General features: G+C 45.2%; 1 protein-coding gene across 2 annotated transcripts in view; it reads left to right on the forward strand.

Moving 5' to 3' along the window:
* BOD1L1 (biorientation of chromosomes in cell division 1 like 1) overlaps positions 1 to 25,008 on the forward strand; it is a 926,227-nt gene that overhangs the window by 109,316 nt on the left and 791,903 nt on the right. For both annotated transcript variants that reach the window (XM_069631944.1, XM_069631943.1), the window contains exons 6-7: positions 12,692 to 12,861; positions 19,812 to 19,935. In XM_069631944.1, the coding sequence (XP_069488045.1) occupies positions 12,692 to 12,861; positions 19,812 to 19,935 (294 nt within the window). The remainder of the gene's footprint in view (positions 1 to 12,691; positions 12,862 to 19,811; positions 19,936 to 25,008) is intronic.

Genomic DNA, 25,008 nt, shown 5'->3' on the forward strand with positions numbered 1-25,008 from the left:
ATTACTGGCACTGTGGAGAAAGAGAACCGCTATGCAGCATGGCGGCAACCCTACGTGGCATCAAGGAAAACTATACACCACCAGACGACCCTGATGCAGGTAGAGGGATCACGGCGCAGTTCCATGTCACTGACTTTAACATATCGCTTACCTGGAATTCAGCCATGTAGCAGCTCCCTGAATTTGAGCAGGACTAATAATCTAACAGTGGCATGATCTCTGACACAAACTGGGGTATTGCTTAAAGCGGGCCACTATTGACCATGTTCGGCAAAAGGGGGCAGGGCTTAGCCCCATTTTTATGTGTTCTCCCATCTGTAGCACCTTCTGGGCGTGATGTAGAGTCTGCAAGATTTGCCCAGGGAATCAGTGGGTGAAGGCCAGTGAGAGAAAGATGGGGACGATAGATGGTTGTGGGTTGTACGGGTGAGTTCCAGAAAAGGAGGTGACGGACCATAAGGACGGACCGTGGAGAGGAATGTGGAGGTGGATTTCAGATAAGCTGAGGTATTGGTGGGTGAACGTGTAGCTGTGTTGTGAGTGTGCGTCTAAGGTGTGTGAGTGAAAGAGTAGTGAGTGAGAGGAAGTGACTTAGGGAGTGAAAGAAGGTTTGACTTAGTAGACGGTGGGGTTGGGTAGTAGTAGTGCATAGAGGGCAGAGTAGAAGCGCGGAGAGGGTAGAGTAGTAATGGTGTGGGGTGGGAAGAAAGGGAAGTGTAGCTTGGAGGGAGATTAGGAAGGAGTAAGATGGGAGGGTGAAGGTAGATTGTGTAGGGAGAGATAGATTGAGAGAGAGACTTTGCAGGGAGAGAAGGTGGGTAGAGTTGGAGAGAAGAGAGTAGTTGGAGGAAAAGATAGTGACAGAGATACAGTTTCTGGAAGACACCTCCATGACCTCTAGAACTAACCTGGAAGTATGATAGGTCACTTTTAGGGAGAATTCTCAGAAATGTGCTAATTCCTCTCTACCTTAGAGACCCCCAGCCACTTTCCTGGATTTTAGGACTCTTCATTTTTAACCTGGAGAGAGCGAGACACTTTTTCCCCTCTCTCATGTATTTTAATGTTATTTGGACTCTGATTTTCCTTTTGGTTGTGGAGTTTAACAAACTCCATAGGCACCATCTTTACATTGTGACACACCGCACCTTCAGTGCAGTGACATAGGGGTCTTTCAGATTCCCCCAAGGTTCAAATACCTTCTCTTGGATAAACTACTGTTTCCAAGAGCAGTGAAGTGAAACTGACTTTACTTACATTGTAACTTTCTAGACCCAGCACACACTATTTTACAATAGGGTGCTGGGGATGGTTACTTCGTATCCCTTTTGTCTAGTTTCTCATGTAACAATTTTATGTTACCCCTTCTACAATTAATGGCTGGTGGCAGTGGTTTATTTTTACCGTGGGCTGCGTTCGCAGCTGCAGTAAAGCACCCAAGGGTGCCATTTTTGTCAAAATGGCCGTGGTCTTCTTTTTTCGCCATTTCTTGCTGGAAAGGTCCTTTTATTTAGATTTAATCTGCGCGCCAAACCAGGTTTGGTCCCTTGGTTCATTTTGTCTTTGGCGGGATTCATGAGTGAAGCCCGCCTCTGGCTCCAGTATGTCTGGCAGGGGCAGGAAGTGAGGGAGGTGCCCGAAATACAGGAATGCACCCAAAGGTGATTGGCCGGCTGGCTGTCCGGCAAGGACAGCCACCCTGCTGTGCGATTGACAGCTTGGCTGGATTGAATGGGAGAAACCTGCATAAAAGGCGAGGCTTTTTGGCTTGGATGGCAGAGTCGACCACTGGACGAAGGAATCCGAAGAAGAACTAGGAAGAGAAGCCTGCTGCAACTCGGGAACCGTTGGTTTGCCCGGTGAAGCCCTGCTGCTCTGCTGAAGCTCCGAATTCTCATCAACTAGAGAAACCCTGCCAGGACGACTTCTCCCCTTGAGTTGGTGGGACCAGAGTTGGTGGGACCAATCCACTCCAAAATGAACTAGTTTTGACATCCTCTCAGAGCTAGCTGTACTTCTTTGCTGCTGCAGGAACCGGGGTGCTAGTGAGAGGAACACCAGATTGGAGTGCATCACTTTTAAGTCTGACCAAGTTGGCGGAGGAAAGACCAAAGTGCCATCTGAGAGTCCGCGGTGGTACTATTTGCTGAGACGCGAGGAGCTGAAACCACAAAGTGCCAATGAATAGAAGTTTGTCCTTTTCTGTTGCTGACCATCCCGTTGTGTTGCAGGAGTCCCCAGAAGTCCTCCCTCTTGTCCCCACGAGTGAGGCACAGGAACACCAGTATCTGCAGAGCCACACAGGAACAGAAGCCATCTGGAACCATTTCTTCTAACCAAAGGTACTGTACAGTCTACGATAATTTACCTCTTGTCTTGTAGCCATACTTGTTCTCAGTTGAGACTGGGCTTGGTTGCCTCTGTAGAGTTGCTTGCATCTTTTACTTCTCACAAGCCTCTCAGCTTGTGCCCCTACATTGATTCTACTTTTTCTACGAAGACTTCTAAAACATTGTGCAAGACTTTTACTTACCTGTAAGAAGTGCTTCAGCTCACCTAGACTTTTGCCAAATTGACTTTGGCCTGGCCTGGCTCCCTGAATGACTCTTCTCTCTTCTGATTGTGTGGTTTTACCTTCCCTCCAGAAAAGGGTTGACCTGCTCTGCATTCGGGGGTTCAAATGTACTTACCTGCTTCAGAATATTTGTGTGATCTCCCCTATTCTTTGAGATGCTCCTAAGTATTGCTCTAAATGCAACAGTGATATATTAATGTCCACAGTGTCCTAGCTATTTAAGTCGCCTGAGGGTGTAGGAAGTGTCTGTGTGCCATCCCAAATGGGCATTTGCTGATTTAGAGAAACTGAGAGTGTGTATTGTGGAGTTTATTTGTGTGCTACTATTATTGCCCCTTCTGAAGTAGGCTTATTCAAACTGACTGTTAAATGAATAATTATTTAATTAAGAAACCTTGTGTGTAAGAGTTTATTTGGATACGTGTCACTGTGAATCTCTGTGTAACTCCCCTACTGCTCACATTGACCCCCCCTTGAGATAAGCCTGGCTGCTCAATCACGCTACCAAGCGGTGTAGTACGTACTTGTACCAAAGGTTGGGTTCCTATTCCAAGGAGTTCAAGGTTGTTGTAGTGCACCCAGAGGGTACTACTCTAATTCTTGCCCAACACTGGTGGTAGGCAGTGAGGATCTATTGTAGAGTTGGTACACTAAGTATTTGCTTTGCTTTTGTTCAACTAAAAACCTTCACAAGGCTAAGCTTCACTAGAATAGCAATTGTAACATGCCTAATATGGATAACTTCAGTTAGGAAGCCCTGGTCATTTTAACAGTAGAGCAACTGAAAGAAATGTGTAAGTCAGGAATCTACCTGTAAAAGGAAAGAAACATGAATCGATTGCAAGATTGTTGAATCCTCAAACTCTGGTAGTAGGCTTGTCAGGCCTACTAACCCAGGACATGTGGCAATTGATAATGAGGATGATAATTTAGAGTCTAACTCGAATGTCTTAGAAGAGTCACAGGAGGGAGAGGAGTCCCAGGAAGGGAGCCCCTCTATGCCTCAGCAGGCCTTTTTGCCTCAACCTTTAGCCACTGGTACCCCACAGGGTCCAGAATATGTGTCTCTTGAGAAAATGAGACTTGAATTGGAATGTAAAATAATACAGGCTCAAGCTGAAGCCAAACACCAGGACATTAAACTCAGGGAATTGGAAATGCAACATGCACTTGAAATTAAGAAATTGTCTCTTAAACATTTCTGTCCCAGAGTCCAAAGAGGCCTTGCGGGCCCAAAGAAGCAGTGAGTATGTATGCTATGAAACTTGATATTTTGGATTGATTGGGTGCTTTTGAATACAATCAAGGTATTCAAGGTCTCACAGGGAATCAGTTGATTCCTTGGCTTTTGTCTAGTCTCCCCCAGGTTGCAACTGATGCTGTAATGGAGGTGGGGGAACTTGAAAGATTGGAGTATGAGAATTTGAAACTAGCTTTGATAGCTAGGTTTGGGAAAACTCCTTCCAAGTATCTTAAGAGGTTTAGAACCCTCAAAAGGACTGATGGTACCCCTTGGGCTACCTGGGTGTGGGAATGTTTGAAAAACCTAGGTGGTTGGAGTAAGTGTTAGAGTAAACTCCTTTGAAGGAATTGGAAATCTATTTTTGTTGGAATCTATTTTTGATGCCTGCTCTCCTGAGCTGAGACAGCACTTGGCTGACTCAAAAGAGATTGATCCCAAGAAGCTAGCAAAGGCTGCTGACTTGTGGGTTGCCAACAGGGCTACTCACAAAAAGGATGAGGGGAAGCAGCACAACAAAGATGACAAAGAGAATTCCAAAACCTCCCATCCAAAAGAGGGCCACAAACGTAAGAAGGGTAAGCCATTTGGGAAACCAGGTCAGTCTAGTGAAACCTTTGGTGCCACACCAGAGGGAGGTCCGCAGAAGCCCCCATTTGTCAAAACATTTGGAAAATGTTATGCTTGTGGGTCAATTGATCATGTGAAAGGGGATCCCAGATGCAAGGGTGAACCCTTCAGGGGTCCACACTGCCTCCTTAGCCTTCATCCCTGGGGGAGAAGTTGATATGGCAAGTGGAAACCTTCATCTATTGGCTGAAGACCCCATTGGAGTCTCAGCCAGTGTTTCTTTAGTGTCCCTAGGTCTGGGGGAACAGCAGAATGTAGATGTGTATAACTCTATTCCAGATAGCACAAAAGAATATTACAAAGACAGTGTACTTGATAATGGACAGGAAACCCCTGCCATTAGAGACACTGAGGCCAGCATTACAGTGGTGGATTAAACCTTTTTCAAACCTGAGAATGTTGCTAAGGCACCCAAAGGCCCACTAAGCTTGCTGGAGGCACTCTACTGATGGTTCCAACACTACCAGCTCTCATCCAGTGCAACAATATGACTGTAAGAATACCTGTCAGTGTACAAAATGAGGTGCCTGGGAGTGTCCTGTTGGGGAATGACTTAAAAGCCCTTGGAGTTGTATCAAGCACCCCCAGGCCTCCTAGTAAAAGGATGCAGGAGCAGACTAGGGAGGTCAGAGAGCTCACTTTAGAGGACTCTCAATGGGTTGTTACAGAGGTACCTATAACACGCAGTCCACAGGAAGAACACAACTCCACTTCCAGGAAGAAAGAGACAAAGGGGAAACCCAAGGTCCAAGGAAGAAAGAAAAGTATCACCCCTGTGCACAAAACAAGAACAACCCTGAGAAGACAGTCCAAGGTCACACCTGTGAACCCTCCACCAGCTGAGGCTGAGTGGGAGGACCAACCAGAGGATGGTGAAACAGTTACTGGTCAAAAGGAACTGGAAGAAGACATTCTCCTGTTGGAGATCTGGATCCTAAAGACCCTCCTGAGCTGCAGACTTTGCTTGCAGAAGGTGGCCCCTGTAGGGCAGACTTCAGCAGAGGTCAAATGGCGTGTTCTACTCTTGAAGGACTTTGCCAACAGGCAGCTTCTCAGCTGAATGGGTAAGATCCAGCGAAGCACAGGCTGTACTGGGAGGATGGCCTCCTTTACAGTGAGCCTATAGAGTCTACACCAGGGGACTACAGAAGACTTCTAGTCCCTCAGGAAGTGAGACCTCATTTTTTACAGTTGGCCCACGAGATTCCTTTGGCTGGTCATTTAAGTTTTTAAGAAGACCAAGGAAAGGATTTCTCTGTATTTCTACTGGCCCAAATGGGGTCTGATGTAGATGACTACTGTAGAAGCTGTCACACTTGTCAGACATCTGGCAAGAGTGGAGTCAAGAATGTGGCACCTTTTGGTGCCTCTCCCAGTGGTGGGAGTACCTTTTGAGAGGGTGGGGGATTGACATTGTTGGACCCTTATAGCCTTCAGGCAACCGATTTATATTGGTTGTGGTAGACCATGCTACCAGGTACCCTGAAGCCATACCTATGAGGACTGTTACTGCTCAGGCAGTGGCTAAGGCATTCCTTGGTATTTTTTGCCAGGGTAGGTTTTCCTAAGGAGGTTATCTCAGACAGGTGGACCAATTATATGTCCCACTACATGCAAGTCATGTGGGAAAACTGTGGAGTAACCTACAAGTTCTCAGCAGCCTACCATCCCCAGACCAATGGGTTGGTGGAGGGATTTAGAACTATGAAGAGCATCATGGGTGCTTTAGAAGAACCGCTTAGAAGAAAGTGGGACCTTCTACTGCCATGCCTTCTCTTTGCTTATAGAGCCGTCCCTCAAGAAGGGGTTGGATTCAGCCCCTTTGAGCTCCTCTATGGTCATCAAGTTAGAGGTCCATTGGCCCTAATCAAGGAGGGGTTGGAGAGTGCTCCTTCCCACAAACCAGTCACTGACTATGTGTTAGGTCTCCAAAGGAGACTGACACACATGATGACAGAAGCTTCTGATAACTTGAAAGGAGTTCAGGCTCTGGTTAAACTTTGGCATGAACAGAGGGCCAACATGGTTGAGTTTACTCTAGACCAGCTAGTTTTAGTTATGGTACCTACAAGGTAGAGGGCCTAACGGGACAAATGGATTGGACCCTTCAAGGTTGTGGGCAAACCCGGAGACGTTAATTATTTGGTGGACCTAGGCAATCCTAAGGAGGCCCCCAAGGTCTTTCACACCAACTGCCTAAAGGCCTATGTCTCTAGACCAGAACTGGGAGCTTTGCTTGTAGCCTCTGCCCAAGAGGAGAAGGAGCGTGAACTTCTACCAGACCTCCTCAGGGGACATCCTTTAGATGGAAAGATGGGAGTTAAACTCTCTTCTGATCTGACTCTGCAACAGCAGGAGGAGTGCAAAGTTCTGTTGAATCAGTTTGCCTCCCTGTTTTCACTAACATCAGGCTTGACCCCTTGGGGTCAGCATGATATACTCACTGGTGACTGTCTCCCTGTCTAAAGCAGGGGTTACAGAATGTCAGACCAAATAAGAATCCACATAAAGGAAGAGGTCAAGAAGATGCTTGATCTTGGGGTAATAGAGCCATCTACCAGTCCATGGGCTAGTCCAGTTGTACTAGTGCCGAAGGCAGGATCCAAGGGGTTGAGATTCTGTGTGGACTATAGAGCTCTTAATGCAGTCACCACGACTGATGCCCATCCTTTACCTAGGACAGATGAACTGGTGGATAATCCTGGTTCAGCCAGGTTCCTCGGTACATTTGACCTAACCTCAGGCTATTGGCAAATAGCTCTGACGGCCCATGCCAAGGCGAAAACTGCATTTACAACCCCAGGAGGCCTCTACCAGTTTAAGGTTATGACTTTTGGACTAAATAATGCACCTGCTACATTCCAAAGGATGGTGAATCATGTTCTGAATTGAATGTAGGACTTATGCATGGCATACTTGGATGACATTGCAGTGTTCAGCCCTACTAGGAAAGAACATCTTGGCCACCTAGGATATGTTTGGCAGGCTCTTGAGCAGACCCATCCAACAATAAATGCAAGCAAGTGTCAAATTGGTCAGAGTAAACTGGTCTACCTTGTACATGAGGTAGGAGGAGGTGAAATGAAACTATTGCCTAGCAAAGTACAAGCTGTACAGGACTGGGCCACCCCTACTACTCAAACCCAAGCAAGAGCCTTTTTAGGTCCCACAGGTTACTTATAGGATCTTCATTGAGAACTATGGGACCATAGCTTCTCCTTTGAATGTGATCTCCTCACCCAAATTCCCCAAGAAGGTCAGGTTGAATGAGGTGTGCAATAAGGCATTTGAAGTATTTAAGAAAGCCCTTTGTCAAGCTCCATGCTTCCAATACAGGTATCGGTGCAGTTCAGAGTCAGCCGGATGAGAAGGATGGGGAACACCCAATCTGCTACATCAGTAGGAAACTGAAGGACCCTGAAACAAGGTGGGCAACCATAGAACATGAATGTTTTGCCATTGTGTTGTCTTTGAAGAAGTTTAGACCATACTTGTATGGATCTACTTGTGTAATTCAAACAGACCACCAACCCTTGATGGTTAATGCAGATGAAGGGGGAAAATCCTAAATTGTTAAGATGGTCTATCAGCCTTCAGGTGTTTGATTTTTCACATAGAACACAGGTCTTTTTAATGAACCATTGACAATTCGGGCTCCCTTATGAGCAAACACTTTTTTTTGGTTGCAGCACCTTCTCTTCCTGTTTCTTCCCTGATGTCACCTCATTTACCAGGGCTGCTCAACATACCCTGGACTGCCAAGATGCTAGCGAGCAGCATATTGGACGCTGCATTGCAGGATCCTACAAGCCATAGACCAGTGATCGGCTAATTTCCCCTACAGCCTTGGCTGCTCAACTGCATGCTGTCCCTCTTTGTGGCATGCGTTCTATTGGCAGTCTTCCATTTTAGATTGGAGGAAAAGCAAAAATGTATTTCAATCATGAAACATCAAGCCTAACAGGTGGCCTGAAACACCAGCTATATCCACCAGCACAGGCCCACAATCCATCTTCGCCTTCCCATGTTTTGCCCCTGCCTCAAACCCTGTTTCACTTCCACCTCGCCTCCACCCCTTACCCCACTGGTCCACATGCTTCCCACCCTCTTTCCGATGTACCTGACTGTACCACCCTGCACAACCCTTTCCTCCTTGTCAACTTAGATTCAGTGTACCATTGGAATCGTAAAGGGACTTCCTCCCTTTACTATGCTGGCCATCTTGGTTTTTTTTCAGCAAATTGGCACATGTGAAATTCACACACCCATTTCTTTAAATAACCTACTAGCACCCCAGAAGAGAAACCCCTGGGTGCTAATACCGTTAGTGACTCGGCTTCAGGGCTGGCTAGGCCATGGGTACCTGGGCTCGGGCTCACGGCTGTTATCAGCCTCAGGTCATTAATGCAATTTTGTTTCTTGGCTGCTGCGTTTAGTTAATATTGTTGTAACTACCAATAAATAGATGCTTTGATGTTGTGGTAACACTTTTTTCATGGGTAATTATATAATACTTTGTGGCTTTTGATGGTTTTGAGGGGAGACTGAAACAACCAGGAAGCCTAACGCCTGGCCTGTAGCCGTACCCAAATTAAAGAGGAATTGAGTAGGAGACATTTCTTTAGAACTCACTTTCTTGAAAACCATTGCCTCCTCAGTATGTAAGTGATTTCAATCCAGCATTCCAACTAAGTCAATGCCTAGTCTGGGATGCCCAATGGAAACCCTTATTTATATATTTTTATGTCAAAAGTTCTTGAAATCTGGATGATGAACCCTTATATAATGCCCCTCTATTTGAATCTCCCTGACCTCACTGAGCCAAGAAGTAGGTTTGTTTTGCAAATTAAAAGGTTTATTTGAAGAATTGAACAATCTATATATCACCCTTTTATGAATAGAATATCATTTGAATAGCACACTTATGAATATGAACGGTGATCATCAATGGGTAATACTACAATATCAACAATCTCTTTAATCACTTAGGAGTAGGAATAGGTGAATAATGTAGCAGAGAATACTTTGTATGGGTTCAAGGAAATGCAAGACAGGAAAATTGCAACACAGAAATAAACTTGATATGATTTCCACAAAAGACAATATGATCACTCTTTCCCCTGTGACTACTCACTCCCCCCCCCCACTATGCAATATGAAGAGATGGAAATGAGGGCACACAGGTTTCAGGAATACAATCAATAATGCAGATCAATCCCAGTTCCCCCATCAAGCTTAGAGAGAACAGGTATGATTTTAAAACAGGTCAATTACTTTTAATGTGGTTGGCAATGAAAGGGAAAAATGCTAACAATGATTTTAATTCATTAAATGGGATTCAGAATTAGTGAGAGTTACTTTGGATTGAACCAATGATTCATGAAGGATTGTCGGATTGAAAACGAATTTCAGCAGTTGAAGACAAGAAAACAGCTATTTTGACATGTGGTGAAATTTAACCAAATTGCAATTCGCGGCAATTCTTCCGGAAAGCTTAGGATCTTGACTTCAAAATGACAGTTAAATATCGGTTCTAGGACGTGCGGGTCAAAAGTTAGAGGTTTTTCTGAAGGTAGATTTTTCAGAAATAAAGTCAAGATTTCAAAATGACAGAGTGCGCTTTAAAGATTGGGAATCAATATGGACTTCTACTAAGGGGCTATGAAGAAGCAAGACACTCAACGGGCAGCCACCAGAACAGCGACGCCTCCACTCTGATTTCTGTCCGTCAAAACACTTGTCCCTCTTCAGAAAAATATCAGCGCAAAGATGATTATTGCTTCAATTATCACAGACAATATAATGAGAAGAATTCAGGATGGACAAAAGATTCTATAAGGCAGTTCTGGATAGGTTTAAATTGGTTGGATTGGGTTACTTTAAACTAAGAGATTGGTTATGTACAGTTCTAGACTGGATACTCAATCCTATGGCTTTGGAATGGAGTGGAATGGGCCCAGTCAAAGATCTGGTCTGGGACTTGGCTGGGATTCTCTCACCACCGGACAGGTCTCAGGCACTCTGGTCTGCGCGTCCTCTTGGACTGGATCTGACGGGTTCTGGATACAGCTCTGCTGGACTGATCTGGGTCTTGCGTTCTAGCAAGGTTCTTGGCTAGAAGCAAAACAGCTCAGCAAGGCTGTTGGATTTTGAGATGCCCCTTGGAGGTTTAGGGGTTAGAATCAGGTTGCAAAAAATTCTGCAGGCCTCTGAAAAACATTCAACTTGTGGGTTAGGCCTCTCTGCTTCAAGGTTCTAGAGTTTGGTTCTAGAGCTTGGTTCTGGAGTCTAGTTTCTGGATCTATGTCTGGATCTTCCTGCAGGATGCTACGCCAAGAAATCGGTTGATGAGTGGAAAAGTGTGTGTCCTGCCTGTCCTCAGCAGTCCCTATTTATGTATTTCCAAAGTGGGTGGGGAGGCTGATTCTCTATGCCCAACCCTCTAAGGATGTTATACATCAGAGGATTCCCTGTCCCCTGATTGGAGAAAGGAGCAGCGTATCATCCTGTGTCATCATGTGTCATGTTTATGGCTTGGTGGAAAACCCTCCCCTTTGTCCCTGTACAGTGTATCTTATTTTTCATAAAAAAACATATTTACAATATACACAACTTGTTAATACTACATAAATTACATGACCGATTGCCTAAGGTACATTTCTGTTCAACTCTCATCTTCCTAAGAGCTTTGGTTCAGAAATGACAACTTTTTCGCGCTTTTGGTGGGTTTCTCAATATTAGTTCTGCACCAATTTTTAGACGTGCATGTACACCCCATCTGGGCACATTTCTGTAATTTTTCACGTTCCTAGCATAAGCACAGTAGGTACAATATGAATAAATTCCGGGGTTTAGTCTCAGAACATTGCACGGATTCCAGCTTAGTCTTAAAATGTGAGCACATTTTTCATTTTAACAATCTCAAAGTTTCACATTTTTGTCAGTTCAGTGCAATTTGTTATAGGCATTTTTCTAAAACATATATTTAATCCAAAGTTAAATCCACATCCTCAGTCTGGTCCGCCTTCAGAGCTGGGCTGACTCAGAGGTCACATGTCCTTCTTCCTGCCAGCAGTTTGTTGTCAGTCACACCCAATTAGCATTCCTATTCGGCCCAAAGCCTCCTTTGTCTACACTCAGAGCAACAGGCCAGGGTGCCCCTCCTAGTTCACTTTCACAACAGCCTGTCAATCTCTTAGCCAAGGGCAGGGGGAAGTTTCCTTTGTTCAGGGGGAAGGTGTGGAATTTGTTTGAAGCACAGTGTGGGAAATTTTAACTCTTAAACCCAAGGTGTAAAAATTGTTTTATCTTATAATATAACACATTTTGAACACATACATCGAACAGTTTCTTATTTCAAGCCCTTTCAGAATATAGTTTTGAATTGTATCCACCTCTTAGGCTTCTGATAGCAAGTCTTTCTTTGGCATAGTTTGAGGTCAATATACAACTTTACACAAAATGGTTTTAAATCGCCGGCTTCTGATAGAGGTGAGTAACGGTATTACACCCATTTTTGACAGCTTTCTTCCAGCAAGCAATCCTCAAAAGTGGACTTTGTTCAGAAAACACATACTTCTGTGGACCTTATATTTATGTAGATTCTTGAAGTGGAATGATGTTGACCACCCAACAAGGAGGTTGGATCTTTTTGGGTGGCTTGTGAGCCATGATTTTTGCAAATTTGACACCAAATAAAAACAGATTTTTGAAAATAGCTTTGTTTCTTTTGCAATGATTTTGTCTGTGGGCAGCCAAATGATGGGTTTTGGCAGTGGTCTCCTGTGTTACCACTGACATAGGCAAAAGTGGATGGCGGCCTATTTCTCAGATTTTCACTGCACCGTTTCTGTTCTGGTAATTTCTAGTGAGCAGCATGCTTTCCGGTGGCCATTTCTGAGATTTCTGCTGCCAGCAATGCACAGTGATGTTGCAGGGCTTGGATTAGTGGGTTAGGACATCCCACAAGTAAAAACCTGAAGACACACCAGTTTAGACCCTGCTCCTGATTCATGTCTGCTTCTTTATTAATTCTTCTTAAGCAACAAGAGGCGACCTTACTGTGCCAATACTTTATTTTGAACAAATTAATTTAGCATAACACCTGCCATGCCTAACACACTAGTCTTATTGCAAAGTGATTCAGGTTATTCAAGAGTTGATAGTTTAAAAATGCGTTTGGTGAAGTTAAAGCACATTACATCACAGTATCATTATATATTTACTTTGCTTTACACTTTTTCTAGATGAAGACAATTTGGATATGCAGAGTAAAGCGACACCTCATACTGACGATCAAGTTGAAGGAAAAACAAAGGTTGCGCGTCATTCATATGTGCACAAACCATACCTTTATTCCAGGTACTACAGTGATTCTGATGATGAACAGATGGTGGAGCAACGCCGACAGTCTGTTGTAAGTTTTTGTATTTGAGAATTTAAATACATTCCTAGCTACCTTATACCAGATGTTATTTAATCCATGCAGAATGAAATCTCACAAAGATTATCAGTAGTCCCAAAGACTACTAAGTGCAATGGCCACGAGCGGACAAGGAATAGTGGCATCACAGCCAGTTCATTCCGCACTCACTCCCTTGTGTGTTACACTGGGGACCCACCTAGCAACAGTCCCCTTTCAGGGGCAAACCTGACAGCCTTGGGTCTGAGGTGCTATGGCAATTGGCTGAGGCCAGGGGCTGGTAGGACCTGTCTATTGGCTTAAAGATCTGTTCAGGGGCTCCTATGGAGGGGGTGGCCTTTTTGCACTGCTCTGTTGTTCTCTCTTTTGCTGTGTTTTTTGTAATTATGCATTAGAATTGTATTTTTATATTCAGAACTGTATTTGTAGGATACATCCGGTCAAAAACAACTTTACCAGGGGTAAGTAACTTGTTCTTCTGGCTGACCCCCTTTAACTTCTTTAACCAGGGTTGCTTGATCATTCATTTGCCCCATGACAGATCATCTCGTATGTTCCTGAGGAATCGCCAAACATTTTTATAGTTCCTGCGATATCAGAGGCTGTCTCGAGGTGGTGTAATAATTTGCCACTCGCCCAATATTCATTGATCCGATTGCATAAATGTCTTCACAGGAAAACTCTAGCCAGCCAGATCGTGGTGCTCATCTAACTTTATGCAGGTAAAATGCCCAACTTTCAAACGGACCAACGGCTTGGGCAAATCTTTTGCCATATGCTCAGCCAAAATTTGGCTACCCTTACTGCAAGAAGTCAACATCAGATCCTTCAGGAGATCACTGAAGACCCTCCTCTTTGAGTGATTACCTGCCCCCTGTTCTGACAATTTTCCTGTGATATTATTGTCTACTTTGTGTATTTGTGCGCCCTGATGCCTGCGGGTTCCGGCACGTTGTAAATTAAAAAAAAAAAAATGGTTGTCTGTGGCACAAATACCACCGAAACTCCAGCAACTGCTCCTTTGGACCTTTTTCGCAGAAGGAAATCCTTTTCTCAAATCTTAAGCTGTCGGAGAGCTTTTGGAAGTGCGGATAGTTCTGTGTTATTAGTGACACTTGATGGCATTTGGTTATATTAAGCTTTGTATTGCAGTATGTGCAAAGTATTGAGGGGTCACTTATTTTGTATTTCCTTTCTGTTATAAAATATGAAGCTAATTGGAACCTTTGGGATTCCTCATTGTCCTCTATTTTGTAAGTCATATCCACAATGTTTGTGCTCTTTTTATAAAAGGTTCTGCAACAGCACACTCATACTTGGTTTGGTATTTCTGCAGATGAGCTTTTAAACTTTGCTATTTCTTTTTTGTATGTGTTTGTTAGAAGATTGGTGTTTGTAAGGTTTTCGCTAATGTTTTCTAAAGTTACTGAACTTTCTAACTCATCTTCACGTCCAAAATATTTACTTTGGATGTGTTGTATTTGTTGAAGGAGCTCTTTGGCTGTTTCATGTAGGAGAATGTTACAACTGGTCTCCCTACGTCTCTCTTGAAGCCTTCTGGCCTAGATTGGATATGTGTTTTACATACCTGGGATTGCATTTTGCCTTCTAGGAAATACAAGTATCCACTGTACCCATCAACCATCCCACTCTACCTCCTGAGTAAGACCTGTGCTGCTCTGCCACACTACCACTCGCACAGATTGGTGAGCTTGAGGGTGCTAGGCAAGATTGTATGCAGTACCCTTTCGGTGCACTACAACAACCCTGACCTCCTTGCAATATGAACTCAACCTTTGGTTTAAGTCTGTATTACACAGGTTGGTAGCGTGTTGAGCAGCCAGGCTTAACTCAAGAGGGGTCCGTGTGAGCTCTAGGGGAGTTGCACAGAGATTCACAGTGACTAGTTATTAGGCAGAATCCTGTGCAGTGCCCTTAGGGACCACTACACACAATTAAGACTACAGGTGGCAATACAAGTTTTACCTTTGGGACAAGCCTGTACTACTATGTCAGAGTGGTAGCAGTGGCGGAGCAGCCAGGCTTATCTCAAGCGTATATGAGGAGTAGCAGAGATTACACAAAGGGACAACAATTACTGTGACTCAAGCAAACACTGACTCAAGGTTTCAGGTAAAAAAATAGAAGTACATTTATTTTTAAACCATTCGTTATAACCACAACACTTCTATTAAACTGCAATAAAAACCACACGTTAAATATGGTACAACTAACCAATTCACTTTGTACAGTACGTCTCAAGGTAAGTACCCTGTGTTTGAATGAACCGGTGTTACAAACAAAACACGTTACCACGAATACGATTGCGATCACTTTTAGACAGTTCGGTCTACTAAATAAACGCGTATCCGTGACATGAAATGCTACCGGGGGAAAAACGTACTTAGCACCTGAGATACCCAGAGGGAGTTGGAGGCAAAAATCACAGGCAATATTTTGGTTAGGCAGGCAGAATCAAGAAACACTCAGACAGGAGTTCAAAAGTCAAAGGGCCGGAGCCAGGGTCGAAAGACACCGGGGCCTGTTGCCAAAGATCACACAGTCAGACAGTTCACGATTCAACATAGCCAAAAGTACTTCGATATTGTCAATGTTCGGAAGCAAAAGTTATAAGAAGGAGGGAAGACAAGGACAAGCCTTGGCAATGAAGAAAAGGGGTTCACCCAGTTTCCTCAAGTAGAACACAGTACCTTGTTCCAATGGTGCAGCTGGTGCCCTGGCAGTTGTTCCTGTTGGTTTCCCGCAGACCCACGATTCCTGGAGCTTTGATGTGAAGGACGACGTCTGAAGGGGGTCTGCACCACACAGGGATGAAGCCGGCAGCAGCGACAAGGAATAAAAGGTGCGCTCCTTAAAAACAGGAGAGGCTCTTCAGGTGGCTATTCAGACCACTACAGCAGCGTGCAGCTATTTCGACCAAGGAAGAGGATCCTCTGGCTGTGGAAGATGAGCTGGTTATCCCCACCAAGCTCAAGGGAAGAAGTCTCTGGACTGGATCTTCTCTGAGTCGTTGAAGGGAAGATAGCTCAGGACTGCAGCAGGGCTTCACCGGGACGGGGTAGTTGCAGCAGCCATCGTTCTCTCCGCTTCTCTTCAGTTCCTTGTAGTTCCAGTGGCGACTCTCTGACTTCTAGCCCAAGAGACCTGTCTTTTATGCGAAAAACCCCCATTCACATAGCCTGGCTGTCAATCACCCAGCAGGGGGGTTGTCCAGCCCGGACAACTACCCTGACCAATCATGACAAAGTGCGACTTGGGTTTCCTAGGATACCCTGTGCAAGGGGTGACTACACCCCTCCCTCACATTCAGCCCACCTAGACACCCAGGCGCCTTGATGAGGGCTTCTGAGCAGAAGCCCGCCAAAAGACAGTGAACAAAGAAGGCGAACCTAGTTTGCCGCGCAAAGTAAGACACAAGAAGGACTTTAACAAAAAGAAATGGCGAATAAACCCAACCGGAGCCAAAAGAACGACAATTTGGTGCAGCAGGTTTATGTTCGAGGCTAATATAATAGCCAAGAACAGTACCACGTCTATCTAATATAATCGCGGTAGAAAAGTTAGGGTAGATACCACTGCCACCAGCCAAGTCTAAATGTTAAAAGAGCGAAACAATGCTCTAGGAGGTACAGATAAAAAGGGATACGAATGAACCCTTTCCAGTACTCCATGGAAGATGGGGTGTACTGGATCTGTGGTAGATTGACTAAGTAAAGTTAATGGTAACTTTACCCTTTTCTGGGGGACGGTAGTCGCCTCAGAAATTGAGTCGAGGGAAGTCTCAAAGACAAGCCTGTGCCACGGCACTGAAGGTGCTGTGTGACACACAAAAAGAAGGGGGCTACTGAAGTGGTGTACTTTAGAGTCCACAATCACAAAAACAGGTAGAAACACATAGCAAAACACAGGTGCGAGTGGGGGAAAAAACTCACTCTTACCAAGTGGAAAAAAATAAACTCCAGAGGTCCAGCAAAGCTGCTGGGGGACTCACTAGGTGAGGGAAATCAGCCATAGATGATAATTCTCCCTAACACTAGTATTCAAATAAACACTTACACACAAGGTTTCTTGAAGTAACAATTATTAATTTATGTATCTGTCAGTAAGAATAGGCCTTCTTCAGAAGGGAGCAATATAAAAGCAACACAGAAATACACTTCAAAACTGCACACTCTTAGTTTCTAAATCAGTCAAGACGCTTTTGGGATGGCCCACAGCACAACCTACACCCTCAGGTTGCTTCAATAGCTAGGGTGCTGGGGACATTAATATCTTACTGTTTGCATTTAGAATACTCTTAGAACTTGGTCAAAGGAAAAGGTTATTAGAACAAACAAGAGACCACAAATATTCTTAAGCAGGCAAATACTTTTGGATCCCCTAAGCATAGTCGTTCAGTGTAACAGGTTAAGCCAAAGTCAAGGGGCAAAAGTTTATATGAGCTGAAGCACTTCTGGCAGGTAAGTAGAAAAGTCTTTGCACAATGCTTTAGAAGTCTTTGAAGAAAAGAAGAATCAATGTAGGGCCACACGCTGTTTAGGCTTGTGAGTAGTAGAAGATGCAAGCAACTCTATAATAAGAGGTAAATTCTCTCAGACTTTACAGTACCTTTGGATTGAAGAAAGTGCAGCAGATGAATCCTGTTCCTGTGCAGCTCTGCAGATCTCGCTGTTCCTGGGCCTCAGTCGGGAGGACTTCTGGGGACTCCTGCACTGCAATGGTCAGCCCTCGCAACCAGCGATCTTCAAACAAGTGGCACTTCAGTGTTTCAGCTCCTCGCGACTACAGCAAATAGCAACACTGCGGTTTCTGGCTATAGAGATGGACTCTCCTTGCTTCTGGAGTCCCGCACTCTGTTGAGGGGGCTCAGGCTCGATCAGTCCAGCTTCCTGGGAGACCGGAGGATCTTCCTGGAACTCTTGGTCAACTTAAAAGCAACGCACACAATCTGGTGTTCCTCTCCCTAGCATTTTGGTTTCCAGCAGCAACTCTGTGGAAATGCAACCAGCTCCAAGAGAATGTCAAGTGCTTACTTTGGAGTTGATTTGGTCTCACCAACTCAAAGGGAGAAGTGGTCCTTGCGGGGGCTTCTCTGTCTATACGAATTTGGAGTTTCAGCACAGCAGCAGGGCTTCCCCGGGCAAACCAACGGTCCAGGAGTTGAAGCAGGCGTCCTCTTCAAGTTCTTCTTCAGTTCCTTCGTCCAGTGGTCAACGCTGCCTTCCAAGCCAAAAGCCTTGCCTTTTATTCAGTTCTCTCCCATTCATTCCAGCCTAGCTGCCACTCACCCAGCACGGTGGCTGTCCTTGCCGAACAGTCACTACAGAGTGCATTTGGGTCTCCTAGGAGACTGAGCACAGGGAGTTTCGGGCACCTCCCTCACTTCCTGCCCCCACCAGACACCCTGGAACCAGAGGCAGGCTTCACTTGTTAATTCTGCCAAAGGCAAAGTGAACAAAGGGACCAAACCTGGTTTGGTCCGCAGAGTAAATCTCAAGAATGACCTTTCAACAAAGAAATGGCGGGGCCATTTTGACAAAAATGATACACCATGGGTGCTTTACTGCAGCTGAGAACGCAGCCCGCGGTAAATGCACACCACAGTAGTTAAAAGTAAACCACTGCCACCAGACATTCAGTGAGGAAAGGGTAACCCCTCCAGCATCCTATTTGTAAGATGGTGTGTGCTAAGTCTAGAGAATTGCAAATGTAAGTAAAGTCAATTTCACTTTACTGCTTTGGGAAACAGTAGTGTATCCCAGAGAAGGTTTTTAAACCTTTGGGAAATCTGTATCACTGCACTGAAGGTGCTGTGTGACGCAATGTAAAAGATGATGCCTATGAAGTGTGTCAGACTCCACAACCAAAAGAAACACAGAGTTCAAAATCACATTAAAATTAACATGAGAGAGTGGGGGGAAAAAGGGGTCTCACTCTCTCCAGGTAAAAAAAATCAAGTCCTCAAAATCCAGCGAAGTTGCTGGGAGTCTCTAAGGTGGAGGGAATTAGCACTTTTCTGAGAATTCTCCTTAACAGAGGGAAATCGCTGCTGACCACAGGGTTTGAGGTGAATTTCTCGAACGGATCTCTGAAGCCAGACACATGGCATGAAGGTCTAATTTTATCATGTCCGTGCCATGTCACAAAGTATGTGCATGGGCACTGACCTGAGACTAGCCTGTGTTATGGCATTAACTGTTGTCAAGGACCACATTATAAATTTGCCGATTGATGGAATCATTTTCATTTGTCAACAGTTGAAGTTCTCACAAAGACAAATGCATCATGTCAGATCATCTCAGATCTAAGTTTCGCTGGTGAACTAACCCCAAGATCCTTCACCGGCACCTTCAACTCAACTGTGACAATAACATCTTGGTTTTCGCAGCTACCTGACAGAAAATTATCAACTTTAGGACATATCTCTCAGCAATTGGTTAAGACAATAGACTCAGAGGATGGGCTAAGTGTTTCTCTCCTCCATCCCCGTCATCCATTTTATGCAAACATTTCCCAATTATCATCTGAATTTATTTTAAAAAGTAAGTCCAAGTTTGAATATGCACATCCAAGAGTCACAACATTCTTGCATGCCTAACAGATTAAAACTGAAAAGTGTAACTGAAGGCATGTGCTTACAAAAAAAGGCTGCAACTAAATTAATGTTTATCCTCTGTTTATGTCATGGGAAAACTGAAGCAGGTTTTTATGAGCTAGTACAGTCTTGTAATCTAAAGAATGGATGAGTAGAATGCTGCTAAAGATTGTGAAATTTGTATAAAAAAAAAACACCACACAGAATGGAATACCAATCATCAACTTTGAGCTAAGTAACACTTTCCTTGGTCATGCTAAGTATAGCTAAAGCTATTAAAATGAACGTTTCGCTTGTTTTTTTAACATGTACATATATTCTGTTGTAGGCTCGAGCAAAAGAAGAGCGCCTTTTGAGAAGGCAGATAAACAGGGAAAAACTTGAAGAGAAACGAAAACTGAAGGCTTCAGAGAAAGCAAAGAATTTGAAATCAAGCAATACTAAGAATACAGGTATACCAAATCAATGCCTCAGCTTTGCTATCTCTTGTACCGAACATTAAGAAAGCCAACAGTTTGGCTCTTGTATATGCATTAGATAGGCAGGGCATAAGAAAAGTGCAAGGAATATGAGAAAGGGGGAAAGGGAGGAGTACGTGAACTGGGGTGAGGGGACGACATAGGGAGGGTTGCACTCTCATCATGCGAGGTATTTGCGCTACTTTAGCATTATTTTACCCTAAGCCAGTGCGTGGTGAGTAAACCAGATTCAGACAGCTCATCAATGTTACCGCAGGCCCTATGATGCAGCATCACAGCTACCTTGCTACATTTAAACTGCTTGGGCCAATTGTGAGCCACCTGTGAAAGACTACATATCCCCAGTTGCCTTCTGCAACTTTTTCCCTCGACGACTAGTCTGCGCCATTGTGTTAGACAGGCCGGTTCACGCTGGGTCACTGTGTCATGGCGTTTTCCTCTGCACACAGAGTTTCAGACGCCAGCTAGATGAACATTGAGGTGCATACAACTAATATTTCTGAAGCTGGAGGGGAAAAAGTGGGTACTTCCCCAGCCCCCTTCACCCGATCGATCCTTTGCTGATAGGCATGTTTAGCAGGCCCAATCCGGATAGTGATAATTCACAAGCTATCAGCATGGGGATTACCTGCATAGCACAAGCCACCCAGGACACACATGCTGTGGCACAATGGCCCCCTGAGTTGGCTCCTGGTGGCACTGTCACTTGAGCCACGGCAAAATGATACTCGCTATGCGTGGCTGGCCTGAAATCGTCCCATGGGAGTGGGGACCGGTTTCTGGCCATGCCTGGGCCGGTTTCTGGCCATGCCTGGGCCGATTTCTGGGCATGCCCGGGCCGGTTTGGAAGCAAAAAAAATGTACAAAAAATGAAAATAAAAAGCCTTTCATCCTTCTTATGTCGATAAATGAGTACCAACACAGGTTGGGTGATATTGTATGCATATTTTTTCTAGAAAAAAAGAACTTAAGTGTAAGTGCTATACAATAACAGATTATCTTTTGGCCTTGGACGTCTGCTTGGATTCACAGTAATTTAGTGTATTTATGAACAATGCTATTTGATGCCACTTCCTGTTTTGTCAAGGGGTGAAAGGTCGTGTTTCAACGCTTCCTGGGATTTCACTTTTGGTTGGGTTCTGGTGATGTCATCAGAGGTCAAGGGTCGTGAGGCGAGGGGTGGGCCACTTTTTTGAGGCAAGGGGTGGGCCTCTTTTTTTTGGGTGACCGGGCCTATTTCTTGTCCCAGTCCGACCCTGATTGTGGATTAGATCTGCCACGTATTGAAGACAAGAACAGTATATTTAGGGGCAAGGTGAAGTGCATGCTCCTTAATACTAGGTCATTGATTAGACACTCTACAGAGGTCGCAGATCACATTACTGTTCAGCATATCAATCTCTGTGCGATTGCTGAGTCGTGGTTGCATGATGATGCAGGCGCGGCCCTCACTTTGGCAGTACCTGATGGATACAATATCCTTAGGGATGACCGAATGAATGCTAGGGGCGGTGGGGTAGCTTTAATCTACAATCAAGCATTGAACATGCGCAAAATTGAGACCATTCAGTTCCCAGACTGCAAAGTAATCTGGGCCAAGTTTCAAGTTAATCCGAATACCACGATTAATGTCATAGTCGTTTATAGACCTCCTGCTAGCACAGCAGACTTTGTGACACATTTTTTATTTTTTACCACAACTTAATTTGTTCATAAAGATTTACAACAAGAAACAAAGGTCAAGCATCTCTACCATCTCATTCCATTATAGCGTGTCAAAATAAGGCAAACTCGTTTATAACACGCCCAACAATATCTCCCTCTCCCCCACCCCCCACACGTTCCTTTCAGTGTGCGAAAACATCCCTGAGCCCTCTTAAACTGCTCTTCCATCCTCCTCCTCTAAGATACCTAGTGCCTGCACTCTCCTCAGAATGTAGAAGTGTGTCATATCTTTACTTGCATAATGCAAGAAGGGTGACAAGACCTTACCAAATCTTTTAGGGAGCCTCTTATTGCTGCCGTCGGCTTTTCCACATCTACCATATCCCATACGGCATAGTACCACTGTACTAGAGACGGGGCTTCAACCTTTTTCCATTGCCTGGCTATGCATCTTTTAGCTGCTAGCATTAGATTGGCCCATAATCTTTCCGCCCCTGCCCCTATCCCCCGCCTCCCTGCAAGGTAATCCCCAGGAGGATCTCTGTCCCTGTGAAATCCCTGTCGGTTCCAAGTATCTCCAGGATTTTCATTTTTACTTCCTGCCAAAAGTGTCTGAGCCGTTGGCATCCCCACCAGATTTGCTCCATGGTCCCAACCTCTACGCAATCCCTCCAGCATTCTGCTGGTGATGAAGGATGTATCCGATGGAGCTTCTCCGGATTGTAGTGCCATTGGTGCAGCACCTTGTACTGCAGACCCTATGTTGCACCGAGGTGTATGAGGTGAACCAGCTCTTCAATGCCCTGTCCCAATCATTATCCGTGAATGCCTTCCCTCTCACCATCCCCCATTTATCCCTCAGTACCATCTCCTCCCCTTCTTCCCCCTCCTGTAGGAGCCTGTAAATCGTGGATATCAAGCCCTTATTCTCCACTGATGTTAATACTAGCTTCTCCCACTCTGTGTGCTCCCTTGTTGCCCCTTCCTTCATCTCGGGCACACCGGCCCAGTGCCGAAGCTGGCAATGTGCATAAAGATCTTTCTCTGTTAAGTCCAAATCTTTTTTGCATTCTGTAAATGACTTGTACCTAGTGCTTTCATATAAGTCCCCAATCCCCTCACCCCTCTCTCTAACCAGCGTTTGAATCTGCCATACTTTCTGCCTGGGGGAAAAGCTGGGTTGCCACAAATGGGAGTTCCTGGGGACGGCCAGGGGACAGCCGAAGCCTCTTGTTGAGTTGGTCCCAGATTTAACTGTGTTGCTCGTTATTAGATTCTTCCCAAGTCCCTCCGGCCTATCGCTTGCCCTCATCCCCAATTGGGGTATGCCACTCCCCCCTTTGCCTTGCTCCTAAATAGTATCTTCCTCCCTATTCTCTGCTTCTTCCCTCCCCATATGTATCCCATGATACTGTCTTGGATGTCCCTCAACATTTTCCCCGGCACTGCCAATGGGATTGCCTGGAAGAGATTTAGAAGCCGGGGGAAGGATATTCATCTTAGTAATAGCAATCCTTTCGAACCACGACATGCTCAGGTTCTTCCATCTGTCCATATCTGCCTTGATTTGCTTTATTAAGCCTGGCTAGTTCGCCCCCACCATCCCCTTCACGACAGCCGTTAACTTAACCCCCAAGTACCTCACCGTTCGCGACGCACAACGAAAGGGATTGCTCTTCTGAAGGCGGCACCTCTGCTTTTCAGCAATGGACAAGTTGAGTATCTCGGATTTCCCAAAATTCACCTTAAAGCCCGAAACTCTTGAGAATGCTTGTATCTCCCTCATGATCGCCGGTATCGACCTTTCCCGGTCAGTGATCATCAAGATCACGTCCTCGGCGAATAGCCCTATTTTATGCTGGGTCCCTGCCCAACTTACCCCACGGATCTCCCCATTCTCCCATATCCAGTGTACAAATGATTCTGTAACCAAGGCGAACAAGAGGGGGGGAAAGTGGACAACCATGCTTTGTCTCTCTCCTTATTGGGAAGGGGTCGGTCAACCCCCCCATTCCATTCACCCTTACCCTTTCCCGCGGATCCCGGTAGTTTGCTTGACCCATTTTCCTAAATTCTTGCCCTAGCCCGACCCTTTCCAGTGTTTGTTTTTGGAACGACCAGTTGATATTGTCGAACGCCTTCTCTGCGTCTAACATCAGGCATGTCAGTGTGATGACCTTCCTCCTCCCTGCCTTATCTATTATATGCATAATTCTGCTTATATTATCAAATGTATTCCTCCCCTTTATGAACCCCGATTGGTCCTGGTTCACCAGTCCGGGTAGAATTCCCTCCAGCCTGGACACCAGCACCCACGTAAACAGTTTACCATCCACATTGATCAATGATATTGGGTGGTACGAGGAACACTGATGCAGGTCTTTCCTCGGTTTCGGGATTAGGGTAATGTGTGCCATATTTATTGATTCAGTTATTCCCCTGGATTCTCGGAACCAGTTAAATATCTCAGTTAAAACTCTGGCTAACGGTTCCTTGAATGTTGTATAAAATCCTTCCATTAGCCCGACCTTCCCGGGCTTTCAATCTGGTGATCACCCGATCACTTCTTCATACGCTATGGGCTCTTCTAGTCTGTCTATCTGCGCATGTGTAAGGCGCGGTCCTTCCCAACTCTCTAAGTACCTCCTCTGCTCCTCCTCTCCGGCTGGCTCCTCACCATATAAGTCAGCGTAGAAGTCCCTCACAACCCTCCTCTTTGCCCCCTCTGTTCCAACCCTCCTCCGTTTTCGATCTTCTAGTATCTCTATAAATGCCTTTTGTTCCTTCGCCCTTATCTGCCTCGCTGGAGCTGCCCCCACCTTGTTCCCTTGTTCATAAAACCTCTGCCTGCTTATCAGCAGGATGCGCTCCACTGCCCTGTTGGTTATCTGTCTAAGCTGGCCTCTTGCACGGGCTAGTTTCCTGGCCACTTTGGTCTACCCCTTCTCCTTGTGCATATTTTCCAATTCCCTGATTTTCCCTCTCCAGCTTCCTCTCCGCTTCTATTCTTTCCTCTTGGAGCTCCTTCGCTGCCCTTATAAAGAATCCCTTCATATGCTGCTTAAACCTATCCCATCTTTCCCCCAGGTCCAACCCATCCTCACCTTCCCCTTCCATGAATAGGCGTATCTCATTCTCCGTTTGTTGCCTTACCACCTGATCTCTCAACATGTATTCCTCCAGTCTCCATCTCCCTGTCCCTCGTCTCATGTGTGCCTCCTCCCAGTCTATCGAGATCATTGCATGGCCCGTAACCGTCAGACTACCAATCTGTGCCCTGTGTGTTGCTTGGATCACTCCCCTAGTTGCCAAAATATGTAGTTTTTACGAGAGTATGACTTGTGAGCGTGTGAGTAGAAGGAGTAGTCCTTCTCTTGTGGG

This window comes from Ambystoma mexicanum, chromosome 6q, assembly GCF_040938575.1.
Source record: "Ambystoma mexicanum isolate Mex_15411 chromosome 6q, UKY_AmexF1_1, whole genome shotgun sequence".
NCBI lineage: Eukaryota > Metazoa > Chordata > Amphibia > Caudata > Ambystomatidae > Ambystoma > Ambystoma mexicanum.